General features: G+C 31.8%; 1 protein-coding gene and 1 long non-coding RNA gene across 3 annotated transcripts; both read left to right on the top strand.

Annotated features, from left to right (window-relative positions):
* Positions 1-3,202: 3,202 nt before the first annotated feature.
* LOC132742738 (E3 ubiquitin-protein ligase DZIP3-like) lies at positions 3,203-15,868 on the top strand. Of its 2 annotated transcripts, none has more exons than XM_060731203.1 (5): positions 3,203-3,629; positions 4,064-4,135; positions 4,851-5,112; positions 6,973-7,038; positions 15,788-15,868. In XM_060731203.1, exons 1-5 carry the CDS (start codon positions 3,243-3,245, stop codon positions 15,790-15,792), a joined length of 792 nt encoding a protein of 263 aa, XP_060587186.1. In that variant the 5' UTR covers positions 3,203-3,242; the 3' UTR covers positions 15,793-15,868. The 2 variants fall into 2 exon arrangements, with proteins under 2 accessions (XP_060587186.1, XP_060587187.1); XM_060731204.1 differs by having other exon boundaries at positions 4,851-5,106.
* On the top strand, positions 7,073-9,708 carry LOC132742742 (uncharacterized). The gene is made up of 2 exons (XR_009627466.1): positions 7,073-8,427; positions 8,792-9,708. It is a non-coding gene; the product is annotated as an uncharacterized LOC132742742 (long non-coding RNA).
* Positions 15,869-17,188: the final 1,320 nt, after the last annotated feature.

Raw genomic sequence — 17,188 nt, forward strand, 5'->3', positions numbered from 1 at the left:
AGAATATGAATAACAGCAAATGGCCGGACAATGAACATTGATTTGCAACAGAAATTAAACAGAATGAGTAAAATCTGAATGAAATTTGAATGACTAAATACATATATTAATCAATGTTATAAAAACTTTTAGTCTTAATCACTCGAAATGAAAAAAAGTAGCATTATATTTATAAAGTACAACTCGTAGTTCCTAATATATGTCGTGACATAATCAATAAGTAGAAATGTCCTGACGCGTTCAAAATTCATTGTCGTACAGTACATTGACTCCTGGGACAGTAAAACTGAAATTTTTAAATGAATGTAAATATTTTGTGTGTGAACCGGGATAACAATTTAAATTTTGCAGACATTAAATAGACATTATATCTATTTATTCACTTAGTCTGAATGTCCAACTCTGAAACCTCTACTCTGAAAAAACTACTTGTAGCGAAACAAAACAGAAATATGATATATGTACTGACGTGGTTATTCGTGTTATTTCTATAAATAAAGTTTAAGGTATTACCATCCTAATGCATTACCTCCGTGTTGAAGAGTATTCAAATAGGCTAGATTACTGTTTACTACATTGCAAATCCCCAGAAGGGTCAATTTGTTTTTCTTTCTTTTTTTTTCTTTTAACATTATTTATGTATCTTTCATGTCCCATTTGGAAAGAAAAAAGTGTTTAATATTGATTCTTAAATTTAAATAGGCATTTATTGGCAAAAGTATGCTAAATCTAATAATAAATATGGTACCTGCTATTTTCAAAGTGTTATAAAATCAAAACTAGACGGTAAAAGTATTTTATATTTTACAAGATCAACTAATATACTTCTTTAAAAATTTGGGGAAACTTTGAAAACAGGCACTCATTTGGGTAAATTTTAAAGATTTTTAAAATAGGCTCCCTAAGTAGGAAAATGGTAAGACACGTGGTAAAAATGAGTGGGGTAGGGTAAAATTTTTATACAGATTTCATAAATTTTAAGTAGAAACCATAATTTTGCTTAATATGTGGATTGTTAGCTGAATGGTTCTATTTGTTTCTTACCAAAAATTAATAAGAAAACATTTTTCATTAGATAGTTATTGCAGATTATTTAAAGGTCTCTCATTTCTAAAAAAGGGCCCTCATAACATCCTGGCTTGAGTTCAGAAAAGTGGCCATAACTTGATTTCCGTACGGTAACTTTGATTAAATTTTGCATACAGGTGTACTTAAAAGGTATATCTGACCTATGATGTGATTTTTCTAGTTTCTTATAGTGCCCATTAGGCCCATTTGATACCTTAAATCTTAAATTAGTTTTCAGCAGATCGACTGCTGTTGAAACGGTGAAACAATATACATGTAGATGTATAAAACTTTGTTTTGTAACAAGCAGTAAACAGATGAAGCAGATATATTAAACTAAATGATAAAGTTATTATTAAATTCCCGAATTTACAATCACAATATTTACAAACTACTTGAAGTTTAGCAAAACAGAAATATGATATATTAATTCATTGGCGTGTTCGCATATATATTATATCTGTAAATAAAGAAATCCAGAAATGTTGAATTTCTTTTGTGTAAAGCATAGAACAATGACTACAAGGACAGTCAAAATGATATTTAAAACCAGAAGCAATATGATCTAACTATAGGTGTAGGGTGCGTAGCCGTGTATATCACAAAACAACCCTTGCCCAATGCCCCTCTACAACTAATTTAAATATATAAACAATAATTATATATACAATAAAAGTTTAATTGTTGTTTTATCTATCTTTATATATATAAAGATAGATAAAACAAAAATTAACACAATAGCATTTTAACATAATCATTAAAGTTATACAAAAATTAAACTGTGATAATTTTACGTATTGAACAAATGTAGTAGGCAAACAACCGCATTGTGTATTGGTGTTTGTATATGGACCCCTACGATAAAAGTTGATGCAGAAATTTTAAATTATTAACTGAACTCAGTTTTTATTTTATCGCTCGTATTTGTACATTGTAATAGATGTGATTAATATTTCAATTACAACTTTAATAGTATAAATACTTAACTCATTGCATGTTATGAACAGATATTTACAAACAACTTGAAAAAGACTGAAAAAAATCGTGTCAAAAATGTCGACATTGCAAAACGGAAATGATATTCACTTGATATAATGCTAAAATAAGGGTAAATAAACAAAACTAATCCATGTGCCGTTTTAAAAGTGGACATTTAAAAACCGAATGATTAATAGTAAGACGAAGTGTCACCTACAAGTTTCTTGTCCCACGTGTACATGAGTAAAACTACTGACGTTCCGTAAGCAAGCTGAATAAAATAGCTCTCCTAATGAAAGGATCCAAAGACGTTACAGAGACAATGGACACGCTGGCTCGCGTTAAAGTACATGGCGGCGCTAGGGAGCATCTTAACCGGCTTGACTCCCAAGTAGTATATTTCTATTGACCGTTCCAAAGCAGTGGCCATCTTGTTCATGTCTATGTATTGTCTTTTTTAAGAGTTCGGTTTTGGCGTTCATGTTTATTAAATCCGCCTGTTCGACAAGGTTTTCTTCCCCTTTATTGCTACCCGTGTATGTCTTCCTTATTCTCCTTCTTATTAAACAATGTTTCTTATTCCCTTCTTAAACAATTATCATCAATTCTGATTGCACTTAAAGTCCCCTTTAGTAAGTAATTGGCTTCCCAGCACCTTTTGTCTGCCACTGTCCGATTTGTACCCTTTTGTGCACTGTTGTTTTAGGATATTGCTAGCGTTGCGTTTCTTAAACATTGCTCACCCTTGATCTGTATTACATAGTACATGCAAAAAATCTCTAAAATATTTTGAAAAACAATTCACATAAAAATACAAGAAAAAATAGTATTCATGCTCATCACTGTTTCTGATATTTAATTATGACGCCATGTATGGGTTACTTCAACCGTGAAAACAGAAAAAACTGAAATATGCATATGTCTATTTCTCTATCAATACCAACATCATTAAAAATATGAACATTTTATTATTTTTTTATTTATTATTTTTTACCAATTTCATCAAACGATCTGACAATTGTTATATTTAAAAATCGCTATAAACAAAAGCAAGTGTGAAAACATGTCCCTGTTTTGAAACATCATTTTATTAAAATATCAATTAATCAATTTACAATATTTTAGAATAAAAGTTATGTTTCTTTACTAACAGAGGATGCCATAACAAAATCTGGAGACAGATAGAAGGCAAGAAAATGGCACAAAAGCCAGACAACCGTGTCCATCTATTCCGTTTGCAGATAATAATTATAGATGGAGGCCTCCTAGTGCTAAGACATATAATTGACCAAACCCTGACTGCTCAAGGCGTAACTCTAAGTACATGTTTGAATAACGAAAAGGCAACAATTACACGTTTGAAAAGCCGTGGCGTTATAACACAGGTACAACATGACATATTGTTTCCAACGGGTGGCCAAGCCCCAACTACGTCAGAGATGGACTTCACGCTTATCATATGTCTTCTGAGATGCTTGAAGTGTTTTGGATTGAATAAGAAATTTGACTGGAACACAAAACCCATTTCAACCGATTTAACAATTGAGGCAGATATATGTCGGCTAAAAGCATATCGAAATGAAGTAAGTATGCCATAAAAAGTAATTATTATCTGAAAACTGTCAATGTGACAGAAGATTAACATATAATTTCTGGAATACAAGTCTTATGTTTTAAAGTTACTAGCAAGACTTTTTCATTGAATTTCATGAGGACAAAGTGCATTGCCTTAAACATAATATAACAATTTTTGAACGAGAAGATGCATTATGAAGACCATCTACATTCATTTGCATGATTTTTCCGTGTTATGCTCATTGAATTACTTTCTTTGACTGTCTGACGTACCTTCAGGTCTGACGTTTAGGAACTCTGTCATTTTATTAACAGGTCTCGTTTTCATGACATGTTATGCACTAAAAATGTCACACGTTTCTGATCAAACCTTTACTCTAATATATAACACAAACGAATGCAGCTCTATATCCGCTATTTCACTTGCGAATTATCATTTCAGATATGTCATCTACCTACAACAACTGAAATACAACCTCATGATTTTGTAACTTGGTGGAATGACATTGAGCAGGTAAGCACAATGGTTTGAAAACATTGTTTATTAATCTGTAAGTCCCTCCAATTTATATCTTCAACAGAGTATTTAAGACGATAATTCAAATATAATATATGTTTATATTTTAAGTATCTATGTGCATTTACTGAGTTAAAATCTCGAAAATAATGGGCCTTTGTAATGACATAAAATTTGCTTATGTATATTTTTACAGTTCTGGGTTATAACCATTCAAGATTAAAAACTACCTCGTCCAATAGATTAAATATTGAATCTACATTCGTTCAATATCTTTTATAATGTAATTGAGTTGCACTTCGTCGCTTACCACGGCATAGTATGTCATTTTATATTGCATGCATTCATTTCATTAGTCATTTGTTTCTGCTAACTTACTAACATTTCAAAGGATAAAGGCGTTTCCATAATATACTTACTGATTCTTCAATATCAGTAATTACCCTTTGTAACGTCTTTCTTAAGATGATGCGCCTGCAAAAATTGTATGTCAAGAAAATCAACCGATGGCAAGGTAGCATACATGTACAAAACGTTTATTTGTTTTAATTATATACTTCATTCATCTTATTCTATTACGTTTTATTCCATGATCTCTGAGTAAATCACTTAAACATTATTCAATAAACCAACACAGAACCTTACTGACTTGTTTTATGAATAAATGAATAAGCATATGTTATGCTAATTAGTCCAATCGGATTCCTTACAGATACTTGTTCGACGAAGTTCTTCAGCTCTTAACATCCAGCAAGCAATTGCCAATTTCAAAACCTGTCCACTAGATCCGGAGGAAGAGAAAAGATTACAAGAAGAAGTAAAAAGGTGGAAGGACTATGAAGCCGATGTTGATCGATTGAATGAGGAAATGAAAAAAATGCAAACAGATGTTATTGAAGTGAAGAGAGAAGTACAAGCAAAGTTTACTGGTGTGGAGAAAAAACTCGAGGCGATAGAAAAACGACAAGGTGCAGGTTATTTTTTTCATTTGAAATATTTGTGCTTGTTAATCATTACACATATTGATTACACAACATTAACATCTGTTAAATGATAATACTTAGTAACAATAAATACATGCTTGCATATCTGACAGGCTTGTGTAGAAAAAATATATCATACTATTCAAAACCAAAGAAGTTGTGTCAATTTATGAAAACAGTAATTACAAGAATATGACAATTCACAAAAGCAAGAGCAAATCACAAACAACAATGTTGATATAAATTGCTATTGAAAACATAAGATAAACCATAATTGTATTAATTCAGATTTTTTTTTTATTAAACTGTTAATCAAATTTCGTCATCAATCATCAAAAAGTTCCAGTACCTTGCAGTGGCGTAACTACCGATACGCCAATAAGCACGGGCGTATAAAAAGGAAAAGTTTCGAAAAAAAAATCAAAAATGAAATCATTAATTTGGGCGTAGATCAACATATTCGTAGCTGCTAATTGATTCTACAGGTATGCTTAGGATGTAACCTTATTCGAATGTGCGTTACATTTTATATGTACAATCAAAAATTCAATTATGAAGAAAGGGGGTGAAAATATGATATAAACAATTTCTTTGGAATTTTCTCTTTTTTCAGCTTGAGTTAAGCGTTATAATGCTAAATAAACCTCGTCAAAATCCAAATAAGGATAAGAATATGTCCAATATATTACAATCATTTTTTTTCAGATGAATCGAATCAGTGAAAAGTAAACATTTATTTCATTTTTTACATTTAAATCTATATGAAACATTAAGATCTTGTTAGCAATTTAGCGTTTGCAGCACAATGGAAGGGAGTGAGTAAGCTGTATGGAATGTCTTTTTATATTTTATCTTGTAACTATAAATCAGTATATTATTTTTAAGTTAGAAATATTCATTCAACTTATATTCATTTCAAATGATGTATAATAGCTTTGACACTGTGAATCAGATCTTTGCAGTGAACTATTGACAACATCCCTCGTCACAAATCAAATTAAACTTTTGCTTATTTGACCGTAAAAAAGAATACCAGTATTTACAAAATATATCACTACAGAAATTTGTTTCTACTGTATTATTTTATTGAGTAAAAAAATTGCACACTTCTGACAACAATGACGTATATATATATAACCATATAAGACACATCATGTCTAAATTATTTTATTTTCGCCGACTTTAGATAACAAATTGGCGAGTCTGTTTATACCAACATGCTTTATGTGCGTGAGGCATTTAACTTCGTAATGAAATAACTTAAATATTTCAAATGCAAATTGAAAGACTAGAGTTGAGAACAAAAATGTTAAAGACAATATTTATTGTCTACAACATTGACATAATACGCATTTAAAATATTTTAAGGAGAAGCTAATTGATCGTGCGATACTATATTTTAGCTGTGAATACGATACAATCTCGTGACACTAAACATTTAAGCTGTAGTATTTGTATTAAAGTCATACAGGTCATTTTAAAGTTATATCTCACGTTAAGTTATGGTGAAACAAAAGAAAAAATAACAAAGAAAAACTAAACTTGTTACAAAAGGATATAAAACCAATTTTTTTTACAAGAGAGATACCTGACTATAGCACATAGCTATATTTGATACATAAAATCCTCTCTGGAAAAAAAACCGGCACTCGGCGTACACTCATAATAAGCCGAGGTACGCCCCTGCCTTGTGGAAAAATATAAATACATGTATAGGAATTGTATATACTGCAATGTTTGAAAGTTTACTGATAATTGACAATATACAGTTTGATAAGACTTGGTAAAGAAGAGTATTTAGAAAATTAAGCTAGACATATAACGATAAAATTTGTATCTATTTGATAACAGAGAAAAGTAACGAAGGTGTCCCTCCAATACAGACAGTGGAGGAAAAATATCAAAATCGCAAGAAAGGTAAGTAAAAATACTTTATGTCTTAATCAATCAAACCAATACTGATAGTACAGTCCCTGGGGACCTTTTGTGTGCAAAAAAGGTCCATGGATAAATGTTATACCAATGTAAAGCTAAATGTTTGAAGTTTACAAAAATTTTGGGTAGACATGTCAAATCATGGTACGTTTTGAGAAATCCAAGATGGCCGCCAAGATGGCCGCCAAATTATTGAAAAATGGGTAATAAGCAATTTATATGATAAAATTAGTTCTTTTTTGTATTTATTTTGGTACCGGTGATGTTAAAACTTCACATCCTATTGGAACAATATGAAAAAGGGTCCTTTTCCTTTTTCTTATACATATTCTTTTGTTTTCATAGAGAAATTTTGCTAAAAAAGCATGAAAAAGTATCAAAAATCGACATGGGGCTGGCATTTTTTCCTATCAGTCGAAGCATAGTGATGAAAACTAATATTTTTACCATATTATACAAAGACCTGATCAACAACTTACTAATTGTACCCTTATTTTTATTTTTATTGTGTAAGAATGTGAATTCTGAAATTCCTAAAGTGGGTGGGGTACACGAAAATTGAGTCCCAATTTCTAGTGAACTGATATATAACGATTATTAAGACTAAAAATAACCAACAATATTACATTTTAAAATGTTCTTAAGTCTATAATTTTTTAAAAGGTAGATTTTCATTCTACCAACAACATTTATTGGTTCAGTTGCCATGGCAACAAAGTGGTAAAATGATAGAAACCCGGAAACATATGAGGCTTTCAGTTTTATCATTTCAGGCCATATTCCAGCCTCAAAATTCTTTATAAATTATTTTGTGACCTACAGGTCAGACCACCTAATGCTTTGTTATACGGTCAGTATGTCTTAAATGATCATCAACAAACTCCGGACTATTCATCAAATGGCATCTTGTCTTATTACCAAAAACAACCACTCCATTTAAACACATTAAAATAGAGAAAAACAGAATCCCTAAAACGTTGTTTAGAAAATGATCATCAACAAACTCCGGACTGTTCATCAAATGGCATCTTGTCTTATTACCAAAAACAACCCCTCCATTTAAACACATTAAAATAGAGAAAAACAGAATCCCTAAAACGTTGTATAGAATCTCCATTGTTTTACCTATTGAAAATCGGATACAGTAGGGACAAACTCCAGTATACATTAAGAACAAGCTACAGAAGAATGTACACAAAACTTAAACTTAAAAGTCTCAAATTAATTATACAATATAAGTAATTCCGATATGTAAACAATATGAGTTTTGTTACTGCAGTCTCACTTCGTTCTTTAGAAATATGTGACTATTTAAGAAGATGGCGGTCTGTTTCATAATATTATTATAAATCACGTTGAAAAGAATTTAAAGTGACATTATGCTCATATTTTCATAGTCAAGTTGAGCTGAATTGACTTTATATTTCAAAATATTGACTGTTAAAATGGTGTTTGAACAACAGTTGATATTTGAAAACGTTCAGGATAAAATTATAAATCTGCCTATAATATAAAAAGACTGACCCACTCTTTTTATAAACTGAGCGTTAGAGGTAAATTCTAATAGATATTTACAGAAATTTTATTTGGATCTGTGCATTATTTATTGTTTATGGGAAGTAAATTATTAAATTAAAAGGAATTATGGCAAAATGAAAACTTATTTTGATAATCACCTGTTCACTCACTATACATGTAGGCCTATACCCTTGGATGGGCATAATGTCACTTTAAGAGTATGTTTATATGCAAATAGTTTTACATAGTCATATCTAGATTTGTATAATTGTTGAAATTTCATTTAATGTCGAGTATTCTTTTTTAATATTTATAACTGTGATATAAATTTGTTGATTTTAACGCATTTAAACATGTTATATATATCAGAAAGGCACTTAACAAAATTGGTGTAATGATAGATTTTGATTTTGTTTTAAACCGTTTTTTACCAGTTATAAGAAAAAATACGTGTTTGTAAAACTTTGGGAGCGATTTTGTTCCACTCACACAAAAAAGTATGTAAATTGTCGTCACGTAGTAATAAGCTATAATGATATAAAGGTAAGCATTTAAATAAAATCTCAAAGACATTCATATGATTGGTAATCATATCAACTGTTACAGTTTTGTTATTTTCTCATCATCAATAAATATCAATAAATCATGTGGAATAAACCGCGGCTGAACGTATCCAAAATTCATATAACCTTTCTGTTTTAAATAAGTCGTTATAAAAGTGCAGTCTTAAAACCATAGTTTCAATGTAATTGGAGATGAGGAAAAACAGCATTTCTCAAATTGTCCGGTAGCATGTAATGCACATGAACACTAGTGTGTTCCAAATTAAGATCAAGTTCAGGAGGTTTTTGAATTTGGAATCAGGATGAACATAATTATGACTTTGATTTCTTTATTTTACAAACAATTTTAATGTTTTCTTTATTTGAATAAGCCAAATTTCACTTTCTTATAGACTTTGTAATTCTGATTTGCCTTAAAAGATGACCAGAAGGTGTCAATATTATGAAATAATGCACGGAGGGAAACATATTAAAGTCTTCCTCAGTAAAGCAGGAAAATCGCCACAAAGCCTTTTAAAGTGTTGATGTGACGTAAAAATAGGCTATTATATTTGATAAAATTTGACAGAAATTTTGTTTTGTTGTTTTTTTTTTGCACAAATCGGATTATTGTATATCTTAGTCACAGAAGTTAAAAATAGAACTGACAATGCGTAATGTTTTCAAATATTCCCAGAAATAAATAAAAAGATCTTGAGCTTTTATATGTATGGCTTTTTCTGATGGGACTAAACCAACATATTTAATCGCCTTCCGCGTAGCGGAAATTAAGGGGATTATAGGAATGGACCCCGTCTGTCAGTCTGTCCGTCCGTAACACTTTCAAGTCCGCACCATAACGTTTTAACCCCTGATTTTTTTAAATAACTTGGCACAAGTGATCACAATAACAATTGATAACCAGTATAAGAACATGTGCAGAACGCAAACATTGGGTTGCTACACTAAAGGTCAAGGTCAAATGTATAAAAATCTACATTTCGTGTCCCTTCCATAACTTTTAAACCTATGAAATTGTGTTTAAATAGCTTGGCACAATTGATCATCATTATGAGACGATGTACAGATCGCAATAATTGAATTGCTACCCCCAAGGTCAAGGTCACACTTAAAGGTCAAATGTATAAAAATCTACATTTCGTGTCCTCTCCATAACTTTTCAACCTATGCAATTTTGTTTAAATAGCATGGCACAATTGATCAACATTATGAGACGATGTGCAGATCGCAATAATTGAATTGCTACCCCAAAGGTCAGGGTCACACTTACAGTTTATATGTTAGAAAGTCTACATTTTGCGTCTGTCTCTAACTTTTAAACCTCTGAAATGTTTTTGAGATAAACTGGCAGAAGTGATCAACATTATGACACCATTGGCAGAGCACAATAAGCAAGTCCCAACCCTGAAAGTCAGGGTCACACTCAACGGTCAAATGTAAAAACGTTTTTTTTCATGTCCGCTCTATAACTTATTGACAATTCAAAGGTTTTAAAAATACTTAAAATACTTAGCACAAATGATCCCCACCACGACACAATTTACATACCTCAACATCCAGGTCGCTGCAACCAAGGTCAAGGTTATATGTTCTCCATAACTTCTGACTTTAAGGAAGATTTTAAATAACTTGGCACAAATAATCGCCATCGTGAGACTATGTGCTTATGATATGCATGACACAACATCAAGGTCTTGGTTGGTAAAAGGTCAAGAAGTACACATTCATGTTTCTTGCGAAGCCCCGGAGTAAACTTTCTTGACACAGTGTAAATATAGGAAAACATGAAAATATTCTTCTCTATAACTGCAGGACCTAGTATATAATACTATTAAATTTGCTTAAATCACGACCTTGTGGTCAAATTCATTTATGCCAGGGGTCACTTCAATTTACATATAGGAAAAGCTAAAAAAAAAAATAACATCTCCCAAACCAATGCCTATAGCTAATTATTTCTGTTGTAGCCTTGTATAGACCAGTACAAAATTTATTCAAATGAAAATTTAACCCACCCCTAGGGTCAACTTATTTCATATGGAGACACATTGGAAAAATTCTGGAAACAAAGTGATCCCTCGGAAGCATTAAAATCATATTTTTTTCCAAAACCAAATGCCCAGATCTTAGATTTTGGGTTAAAAGCATTGTCAAAAAAAAACTTAATTTTTTTTTCAAATCTTGACAATCTGATCAAAGTTGACATAACCCCAGGAGTCATTTTACTTTCTGTTATAAAGAAAAGGCTTTGAAAACTTTCTTCTCCATAAATAAATTGCTTTGATGTTTAAGTGTGAAGCATTCATTCTATGACCATATCAATTTATGTCACGATATAAATCATATAACAGTAATAATACACAACTTCTAAGCTTGGTAAAATAGATAAATACAGAATCCTTAAAGAAAGCCCAACACGGCAAAATGGTAAAGTCATGATCCGTTTGATTATAATTACCTTTCCCAAGGGTCAATTGATTTACATAGTCTAACTTATATATGAAATCCTTTATAAAATCATCCCTTTAACCCCATTGTTTAGAGCATGTGAAACAATTTCTAGAAGACTTTTACCATGTTTCTTCAAATCATGATAGGACCGGGCCTGGGTTATACGCCAATTTCAACACTTCTTTGTTGATAGCTTGAAGGTTGGTTGAACTATCTGACTTTCATGGATAAATAACCAGAAGAGTAATGACCAATTTCAACTAAGCTACGGTACTAACCTTTTTGACAGACAAATGACCGTAAAACTCAATGTCTGAGATCAATTGTTGTCTGTGGAACAAGAGATGCCTGGACTTCACATCCGACACTCTCCGTAAAGTGCTAAGTTTGTAGGCATCAAACAATGATCATGAGTCTGGATTAAAACAAGAGCCAGTTCAACCAGGTGATGCTCCCCGACTAGGTTTTGGACACACACCCGGCGACTATATGCTCCCCCATAATTTTTCGGGGAGCATAAAAATGGCTCTGCCTAGATGTCGATTTTTATATAAAAAACTCTTTATTTCAGAAACCACAATGCAAGACCATTTGGTTGGAAGAATTGTCTTGTGTTCCTCTTTGATTGTTCAAATCATGGCCCTACTGGTATAAGGTGACCTAGAATTTAAGACCTCGTGACTTACTTTCTTGTTTTTGAAGCTAAAGATATTTGTATAACAGATACAATATGACATGCCAGCTGACCTTAATCTGTTCTAATGATCTCTTTGTATTTTGATTGTAAAATTTCAGATGCAGAATTAAACACTGAAATCAGTTGACCTAGAATTTTATCTAATGCAAGTTAGAATTTCATAAAACAAGCTACAACCAAAAAGTTTGAACTCAACTATAAATTTGATTGTCATTAAAATTTGATATTGGTTGACCTAGAATTTGAAACAGTGACCTATTTATTTCTAGTTTTAGCTGCAAAGTCTTAAATGTTTACCCTTTGATGATGTTTATATACATTTCTACCTTAAAATAGATAAATACAGAATCCCTAAAGAAAGCCCAACACGACAAAATTGAAAATGTTGCAGGCTCGGTTTGATTGAGCCTGTTCATGGACGGTACTGGAAAGTGCAAGTTACCGTCCACGCCCCCTAGCACCGGCTTAAGCAGAATTCAACATTTAAACATGAAATAGTAAAATTTTGAATTTAGAAACATCCGCAGATGTGTTCATACGGCGGTTATCATGGAACCTTCAATGTGACACTTCCGTGCCATTCCATGAAAAGCGGCGTATGGTCCCAAGTAATAAAAAGCGTGTGCCCTAAACGAGAAAAACAATGGCGGAACTAAATAAAATGGAATTTTGAAAGGGGATCAGAGGTTATGAAGCCTGCGTATCACAGATAAGACGTCAAAAGACAAATTTTAAAAAGCAGGCAACATATCCTAAGGGTGATTCAACATTATTCAAGTAGGAATATTGGAACCACCCAACTAGAAAATGCCGAAAAGTTGAAACTAAAAATACTACAAGCACAACAATAATGTCGTGCTGAACGATCTTCAAGGATCGAAAATATAACATCATTGATTAAATGTACGGGGAGACTTTTTACAGCCGCCACACGGCACAAATAACACGGATGTGATCATAAAATAGATAAATACAGAATCCCTAAAGAAAGCCCAACACGGCAAAATTGAAAATGTTGCAGGCTCGGTTTGATTGAGCCTGTTCATGGACGGTACTGGAAAGTGCAAGTTACCGTCCACACCCCCTAGCACCGGCTTAAGCAGAATTCAACATTTAAACATGAAATAGTAAAATTTTGAATTTAGAAACATCCGCAGATGTGTTCATACGGCGGTTATCATGGAACCTTCAATGTGACACTTCCGTGCCATTCCATGAAAAGCGGCGTATGGTCCCCAAGTAATAAAAAGCGTGTGCCCTAAACGAGAAAACAATGGGCGGAACTAAATAAAAGACTGCCTTTTACTTATTATTATCACCATTAATTACCCTTTCCAAACATAACAACATTCACATTTGACATGACTTTTTTCTATGTATAGCAGTTTGAGAAAAGCAAATGCATGATGCAAACTCTTGAAATAAATATATTCATCTAATTTCAAAATATCGGCTGTTATCTGTGTTGATAATTTGCTAGAAATAAATGTGACTTCTTTTAATGTTACATGTTTTTCAATTTGTTACCCTGGCATTGTGCACAGATTATTTATCTATAAGTTTGTGTAATTCTTAACAACATGCTTAAAATGCTAAAAGTTGAAAGTGTGACACGTTTCAGGTGTGTCTTTCATTTTACTTCCCCGTTGCCATGGCAACAGAACATGTTGAATATTGATAAACAAAATATCAGTCTAAGTTTCTTAATTATTTATAACTTTAGGTACATGCCAAAGTGCAATACATGTTGACTATTCATAGTTTTAATTATCATAACAGATCAGTAAACAAAATACTGAGACTTAGTTTTCGTTACCCCACCCACTTTAAGAATATCAGAATCCACATTCTTTTACAATAAAGATAAAAAAGGGTGATATAAGTATGATCTTGTTCAAGTCTTTGTAGTATATAGTAAAAATATTCATTTAAACCGCTATGCCTTAGCTGGTAGGAAAAAATGTCAGCCCCATATCAATTTTTGATAATTTTTCATGCTTTTTTAGCAAATTTATCTATGAAATTCATAGAATATGAAAAAAATAATGGAAATGCCTCAATTTTCATATTGTTCCAATAGGATGTGAAGTTTTAACATCACCTGTACCAAAATAAATAAAAAAAAGAACTAATTTTATCATATAAATTGCTTATTAGCCATTTTCAATAATTTGGCGGCCATCTTGGCGGCCATCTTGGATTTCTCAAAACGTACCATGATTTGACATGTCTACCCAAAATTTTTGTAAACTTCAAACATTTAGCTTTACATTGGTATAACATTTATCTATGGACCTTTTTTGCACACAAAAGGTCCTCAGGGACTGTACTATGAGGGAATAGTGACTTCTTTATAAAAAACCAGAATGGCAAGTGAATATTGTTGAACATCTATAATCAATAAAAGATGGTAAGTAAATATCGATGTCCTTTTAAAGCAGCTGACCTCCAAAAGATAACAGAAAAACTGCCGTCTTGCTAATATTTCAAAATTTCCCTCAAAATCATTATAAAGTTGAAAAAAAATCAAAATGACACTTCAAAATTTTTAATATATTTTAACATAATTGCTTTGAAAACAAACAGTTCGCTTTTCCACCAACGGGAAATATCTTCTTTTATTATAGCACGGAATCCTTTCATCCGGGTTTTTTTTCTAGTATCACGTGATCGTACAGGACAATATCGAGACCTGTTCTCCGGAACGCACGGTATCCGGGATGTTATCAAACATATAAGATTACGAAAAACTGCTTTTGTTTTTATATTTGTATTAATTCATGGCTCTAAAACTTAAATTGTAATTGATTAATTATTTCATATATATGACGAGCAATTCACCAATTCACCGATTTAACATTTAGCTTGGAATATGATAGGGGCCTACTCAATGACGAAAATTTATAAACGATCCCGAGCATACCGGATACCGGGATTTTTCCGGACCACTAATGTGACACGTGACCGCGTTAAATGAATTATCTTCTCCTTTTAATATTGTCTACTGCGTTAGTAACGTAGTAGATTATGGGAAAAAACCCGATATATTAACACTTTTGTCAACATTCTTTCTTGAATTAAGGTGACAGAAATGATGATTTTTTTACAATAAACCTTACTAGATCAGTATTTACTGTTTACGTGCAATTTTATTTCATTTTTTTTTTTTCATTTTAAAATCTGGAGGTCAGTGGCTTTAAATCAATCAAAAGATTTCAAGTCAAAAACACGATTTGGTTGTTTTCACATAAAGGTTACTGTGGTAATGTGTCAGTGTCCATATGTTTTCATTTCCATTGTGCAATATGTATAGGATATTCATATTTTTCTACTAATATATAATCTTTTTTGATCGAGTGATATGAAAATGAATTTTTCATGACTGGCGGTAGCCACTGGTAAATTATAACAATTATCATATCACAATATGAAATTAGTTCTGTATTGATAGAAGAACTTGAATTTTCTGTCTATAATAAGTTTTCATATTTTGACATTACAGTTTGAAAGACTTCCCCTTAAATTTTGTGTATTGACTGTAATGAGAAGAAAATAGTCCGACAAGACAACCGTAAAAATTCGAAAAATGATTGATTGATTTTCTTTTAGACCGGGCGGTCAAGGATAACCTACAAAAGTGCATGCATTTATGTCCAGTAGGGTCCTTACTTCCGTGAAATCCGGGAACAAGTCCCTAGCTCTTATTGAATAGATTCATTGGCTCTTTTACATGCCCAGTGTATAGCACTGATACATGCGAGGATTACCGGGGTTTCGTACCAGTAAACCTCTAGTGTGTTTCACTGCAGTAAAATTTACTGTATTTTAATTGTGGAAATACAAAAATGAAAATATGCATCTAATTTAATCAATATTGCTCAATAATCATTTATTAGTATTAAATAAATACATTTATTTCCCTCTGGAATGTTGATATATTTCTCAAATGGGTGCATTTTGAGAAGTTAACTATAATTTTAAACTGTCAAGTCTATTGCAATTTCTTAAATAATGGCGAGTTCAAAGGGCTAGCTCGTAAAACAGGCATTCAAACATTATAGTATATTTTGTTTGGATGAATTATGTACAGCGAAAATAACTAATTTTATACGGAACTATTCCATAAAATAAAAAAGAAATATAAACAGATGGCAAGTCAATATCAACTTCCGATAGGTTCCCGTTTCGCGACATCCATTTCCCAAAACAGAATTATTAATTCCGAAGTTGAATTTTAAGTGAATTTATGTTCTTTGACGGGCAGATTCAATCTATATAATTATCATATAAAACATGAATTGACCATATTTCGAAGGCAAAATAGTGTGTGGTAGTGTTGAATGAATTGTGTAGCCTAAAGTGTGCAGTTCTCAGTGTATTGTAATCATAAAATGTGAAAAAAGTGTGCAGCTGCTATGGGTTTAATACATATGGTTAAAATAGCGAAATGTTTAAGATTTTTTACAATTTGTTTCAAAGAGCTCGCTTTGAGGCTGTGCCTTATTCATATTATTAATGTTTGAAACTTGAAATATGTATATTTCAACTTAAATGAATTGTTAACTTTACAAATTTTTCTACATTGTACATTTTGCTATTTAGTATTGTTCCTTTTAACCTATCAATATAAAGAAACACAATTCGAATTTGTAAATAAAATTATCGATGCAAAGCGGGAAACATATCTTTTTGTTCGAGTTCCTGTTGGCAATGGTCTTGCCGGGGGGTTTTGGTACAAATGAATTGTTATTGGTAATCAAAATGTTTAGTGGGATATAATGGTATGTTATGTCTGTTAGACGGATGTGACATTATGTATAGCTTGTCTCGGCAAGTTTTGAGACAATAAGTTGTATATCTTCTGCCCGCGAGTTTGATGTATCGATATTAATAATTAATGTCA

This window comes from Ruditapes philippinarum, unplaced genomic scaffold (assembly GCF_026571515.1).
Source record: "Ruditapes philippinarum isolate M1 unplaced genomic scaffold, ASM2657151v2 ctg2912_1_1_1_1, whole genome shotgun sequence".
Taxonomy (NCBI): domain Eukaryota; kingdom Metazoa; phylum Mollusca; class Bivalvia; order Venerida; family Veneridae; genus Ruditapes; species Ruditapes philippinarum.

Coding starts and splice junctions, on each gene's coding strand:
- LOC132742738 (XM_060731203.1), top strand. CDS start 3,243: ATGGCACAAAAGCCAGACAACCGTGTCCATCTATTCCGTTTGCAGATA. Junction 3,630..4,063: donor TAAAAGCATATCGAAATGAA/GTAAGTATGCCA, acceptor TTATCATTTCAG/ATATGTCATCTACCTACAAC. Junction 4,136..4,850: donor GGTGGAATGACATTGAGCAG/GTAAGCACAATG, acceptor GATTCCTTACAG/ATACTTGTTCGACGAAGTTC.